This window comes from Beta vulgaris, chromosome 6 (assembly GCF_026745355.1).
Source record: "Beta vulgaris subsp. vulgaris cultivar EL10 chromosome 6, EL10.2, whole genome shotgun sequence".
NCBI classification, from domain to species: domain Eukaryota; kingdom Viridiplantae; phylum Streptophyta; class Magnoliopsida; order Caryophyllales; family Amaranthaceae; genus Beta; species Beta vulgaris.
In genome coordinates, this window is record NC_079207.1 from 9,087,308 (window position 1) to 9,092,829 (window position 5,522).

At 33.3% G+C, this 5,522-nt stretch overlaps 1 protein-coding gene across 1 annotated transcript; it reads left to right on the forward strand.

The window, feature by feature from the left end:
• The first annotated feature begins 2,244 nt into the window (after positions 1-2,244).
• LOC104895617 (early nodulin-like protein 20) lies at positions 2,245-4,239 on the forward strand. The gene is made up of 2 exons (XM_010682178.4): positions 2,245-2,558; positions 3,359-4,239. Exons 1-2 carry the CDS (start codon positions 2,369-2,371, stop codon positions 3,724-3,726), a joined length of 558 nt encoding a protein of 185 aa, XP_010680480.1. The 5' UTR covers positions 2,245-2,368; the 3' UTR covers positions 3,727-4,239.
• The last annotated feature ends 1,283 nt before the right edge of the window (positions 4,240-5,522 follow it).

Here is a 5,522-nt window from a genome sequence, read left to right on the forward strand (position 1 = left end):
GCCACCCCCCTCCTTGAGAAGACTGGGTCGGCGCGTGCCCCCTTTTCCTCTAGAAGACCAGGTCAGCCTGGGCTCAGGACTGTCTAGGTTCCGCCACGAACGGGAGACACTTCAGCAAGGCCTCGATGTTTCCCATTCCTGGCGTGGGGCTAATTGTTTGGGCTTATTTCCTGGGTTAAGCCTGCCAGAGATAATTAAGCCCAATAAAGCCTTAAACCTCCAGAGGGCCCCACCTGTGATAGTGCCTCCCAGCTGTCAGTGCCCTCCAGCTGGCCTACAGTTGGGATATCCCCAGCACTATAAATACTCAACCCCCTCATCAATGAGAAGGTATTGAATTCTTACCTAACAAACCAGAGCATCTCTCTCTAGACTTTATCTCTCTAAGCTTGATTACTGACTTGAGCGTCGGAGAGGCGATCCCGGAACAACCCCCGGGGCAGTCTAACCCTTACTTTTGCAGGATTCCGGCGTACGGACTTTGGACTCAGGACATTCGTATCTGACCCGGTATTCCCTAAGCAAAGGAATCAGTACCCTTAATTTCTAGACAGAAACAATAGATATTAATGAGTAGTGTGGAATCCAACTTAATATATTTTGAATAGGTAATCCAACTTAATATGGATATTGTACGGGTCTAGTAGTTAAGATTGAGGTGTTGTGAACGATAGGTTACATGTTCGAATTCATCCTTCCCTTCTATGCTGCCTTCGTGGCTCATATGGATAAAAAATAAATATATATAGATATTAATAAGTAGTGTGGAATCCAACTTAATATATTTTGAATGGGTAATCCATCCGGTAAGTAGATGTAACAATCTCCTTTCTTGATGCTCATACCCATGTTAGAGTTTGGATTAGATTATGCAATCATTGTTTTCGGTGGAGACGAGCTAGTAAATGTAATGATGTAAACTGAATTCAATCTCAAGTCTCGGATATTATCTTGCTTAACTTTGCCAATTAAGTTAGATGATATCCACGTTATAATAATACTGATCTTGCAATATCTTAAAATCCGTGCCACTTTTATATAAAAAATGGATTTTTTTTATTAGAATATAAGTAGAAGTGATGTGGATTATGAAGAATCGGAATCGATTTGACAAATCCAGCCTTTTTTCGACGGCACTATTTGTGTGGATTCTTTCTGATTCCATCAAACTAAATTGGGTCTTAGGCTACATGTAGTTATTCATGGGTTTTATCAAGTCGTGTTGAAACCATAATCAAGGCCCACGTTGTCGCACAAGACATATAATTCACAAGCTTATTATATTGAGTCGTGTCGTGTCGTGTACTCGTGCCTATACTTCAAAATTGTGTTTCAGTTGTGTTGAAGCTATGATATATAGTATAGCGCACAATATATGTAAGTTCCCACGTTGATAAAAGAATAAAGAAGAGAGATGCATTCATGGTTCACTTTATAATACAAAAATGATACTCTATTGTCATATGATTTTAAGGTCAATAAGGTGAAACCTCCTTTATCTTGTAAAATGGACTCTCTTTCTCCTACGTTTGGGGAAAAATTCACATCAATTCTAGAGTTGGAGAAGCTTTAAATCCTGGGCTCCTAATTTTACAAATTGGATATTTTGTTGGGCCACTTATTTACTCAACTGGTCGAACCCCATAAAAAATAACTCATGCAAAGAGGCCTAAGTGCTAGGTCTACTTGTAGAAATAAATGGGCCTTGTGAATCTTAATATAATTTTAGTTTTGTCCACAAATATTGTCTTGAAAAATATATATGCTCTAGAAAATAATGTTAACAAAATGACAAGTTTTAAAAATAGAGCCTGTTTAATATATGCTTTTTTGTATTTATTTTCCTCAAACTAAAGAGATTGTTCATTTACTCAACCTTGTTCTCCCCAACTTATTTTCATTTCAGTTTGATTCAGTTCAGTTTAGCTCTAGACAATATTTTTACTCTCACATAACATTATTCATTTCAATTCAGTTCAATTCAGTTGTTTTATGCCGAAAAGAACAAGCCCTCATATAGGCTACAAAAGTATAATCTATCAGTACTTCTAGTATGTATGAGAATTCATTTTGTTAAAAATCATATAAAACTCATGAAGACATGCAATGTATATGCAAAATTTGTACCACAATAACAATATTTGGAAGGTGTTGGAGATTCCAAATCATGAATATAAAGTACTACGAGTAGTTAGTAGTATGAAAATAGAATTTCCATGCATGAAATTTGATATGTTAGAAAGCGCATGATATGGAATTCTACTACAACTATATAACACTCAACTTGTTTTCCTTTGTCATAAACTTATGTTTACATTAAGACTAAACAGAATTTGAGTGAAACCCAAAATCTCCGAGAGAAGAAAAAATGATTTCCAAATTAGTAGTAATTAGGTTGGTAATAGTAATAATGGGATTATTGGGGATGAAAGTGGAAGTAGGAGAAGGAAGAGCTCCAGTGCTACATGAGGTTGGGGGGAATAGGTTTGGTTGGAGGCTTGACGTCAATTTTTCGGAGTGGGCTGCTCATCAACGTTTTTATGTCGGGGATTGGCTTTGTATGTATATTTTTACTCGCTTTTTATTTAATATATTGTTTCGGCTTTTTATTAGCGTTTTATGTTGGTGATTGGCTTTGTACGTATATTTTTACTCTCTTTTTATTTAATATATTGTTTCGGCTTTTTATTAGTGTTTTATGTTGGTGATTGACTTAAACATATTTCTAATCTTTTTTATTTAATACTTTGTCTATTCTATCCCTTTTCTATGTAAATTAAACAAATTTATCTTTGCCTCCACTAAAATTGATGTCTCTTTGTTGGAAGGCTTAATTTAAATCCTTTTGATCATGTAGGCTATTTTAGTTGATTTAATATTGACCTATAAACTTAATACTTTTCATTAATTAGTCATAACATTTTATTTCATTTTTGTCACAAACTTTTTTTGTTTAATCCTACTCTCTATGCCTATATATTATAGTTTGAGAAAGCGTCTTTTTATCCTAATAATTCGGTCATTTTCCCACAAATTTTCCATAATTACGTTGTGCTTTTTCTCCCCTAAATTTTCATTTTTTTCCCCACTTTCCATTCACCTTTAAAAGGAAGATAATCATACACTCTATGATCAATTAAAATTTGATACTTCATTACCCTAAATCCCTAATGAAGTACTATATCTAACAAAAACCAATTACGTACATACATCCTCGTTACTTATTCTAATAAAATATCAATTGCATGTAACATGTGACGACCTCGGATATTTTACCCAACTATATAATATATAACTATCTAATCCATAATTATTAAGAATGGTAATTCATCTAATAATTATTATTATTTTTTGGCAGATTTTGGATTTGACAAGCAATTAATAAGTGTCCTAGAGGTGAACCAAACAGGGTACAAAAATTGCATAGAGAGCAACTATTTAACCAATATAACAAGGGGAGGTAGAGATGTTTTCAATCTAACGGTTGCTAAGCCTTACTACTTCATCAGCGGTCGAGGTTACTGCAATCGTGGGATCAAGCTTGCTATTACAGTACATGATGCTCCACCAGATTCTAGCCCACCTTCTTCTTCTGAATCAATCTCAAAAAAATCTCCTACTTCTATCATAATTTCTTATGCTACTACCACTTTATTTCAACCGTCTGATCATTTTCTTATCATCATGATCATCACTATGATTATATCTCTTGTTTGGCTATTTTAACCTATAGTTGCATGCATTTGATCATTTAATGTTATGTAGTAGCTAGGTTCTTGGAAATTGCTTGTTCGACATATGTAAGGCGGCATTTAGCAAAACTCATAAATATCTGATTATTTAGCAAAACCAATTATTATGTTATTTGATCATTGATGATTTTATTATGTAGTAGGGTCTTGGAAATTGCTTGTTCAATGTACTTGGTTAGTATGATTAATATGGGAATATGATATTTGTGGTTGTAGTTGTTTCATTGTATTAGTGGTGGTACAACAACTTTTCATATGAAGTGACAAGAATATTGATTCATCAAATCTTGTACGGTAAACATGCATGCTTGTTTTACTTTGTTTTTCTGCCAATTTTCCACGCACATTCCTATCTGAAATATGGAGATTGTTATTCATCGTCCTCACTTAAGTTAGGTGCATTGTCAAGTCATGTAAACTGTCAAGTATAGGATTACGCCTAGAGAAAATAAGGTGATGTGTATTAGTTACCTTCTTTATTTCAAAATAAAAGACATGTATAATAATCGAGGTTGAACACTTGAACTATGATCATTAACAATAATTTATATTAACCATTATTATTATTATTTAAGAAAAAATAATGGTACAATTTTTAATTTTAATATCATAAGAAATTTTTTTGTCAAATCAAATTTTCATAAAGTATGTATGCTTAATACTTTGAAAAAAAATTGTGCCTACGTAAGTAATGAACATTTTTTTAATGATTTCATAGAAGCAAGTTTTAGCTCCACCGAACACAAGTTGGTTTATGGATGACATAGTAATAAACTTCTATATTCTAGATACCATCTTTTGTTGTTACTTTTATATATAAATATAGTAAAATCTTTTATTGTCATTTCTTTGCATTTCTTTTCGGTATAGATGAATCTTACAAGCAATGTTCTATAAAATTAAAGATCGAGAGATGTACACTACTAGTAACTTATTGCGTATATGCTTGATAGAGCCCTCCTCGTTTTGTAGTAGGTTTAATTTGTCTATTGAATAACGGGAATAATATGATTCTAGAGTTATTTAGTATTTATTTGTCATTTTATATGATAATCTAGGTGTGAAATTCTTTAACGAGGAAAAATAATCATTACAAATGGAGCTATTTGGTTCAAGATATGAGATGGAAAGAGAATGAAAACAAATAAAGTAGAGAAATGGTAATAAAAGTGGTTACATTTACTGGGTGTTCGATTCAATCGATCGAATGGAAATAATTAAAATGATAACTATTATCACGAACTAATGGATTTTGTTATTTAAGGGGGAGGGGAGGTAACAAATCGGGAGAGTTCATTACCACCGAGTAATGATAATAGATTGCTTAGGAGTTGAATCAAATATGAAGAAAGAAAATCGATAATTAATTCCGTTTGTTTATCTTGAACCCTAAAAATAATGAATCAAACTGGATATTAGACTAAACCTATCAAGTTTTTACCAAGTGATCCGAAAAGAAATAAAATGTAAAAAAAAAAAAAAAAACAGAGAGGAGGTGGGGGCTTAATGCGTGTGCCTTCTTTCATTGGATACCATGTGTTATGTAAGATTTTGGTGCTTTGAACATGGTATTATTAGAGAGAATATGAAAACTAGAAGCAGGTTACAGAGTTACATTTCTAAACTACGTAGTACAAGATAAGGATTACATTCTTACCCGTGACTCAGTGACTCGTGACTCACAGACTCAGTGACTCGTGACTCGTGACTCGTGACTCGTGACTCGTGACTCGTGACTCGTGAGTGTAAGATAATAGTAAGACTTCAACA

What these genes read in the sequence shown, in the direction of transcription:
- LOC104895617 (XM_010682178.4), top strand. Translation starts at nt 2,369, where the DNA reads ATGATTTCCAAATTAGTAGTAATTAGGTTGGTAATAGTAATAATGGGA. An exon ending in TTATGTCGGGGATTGGCTTT is followed by an intron (nt 2,559 to 3,358) that starts GTATGTATATTT and finishes ATTTTTTGGCAG; the next exon opens with ATTTTGGATTTGACAAGCAA.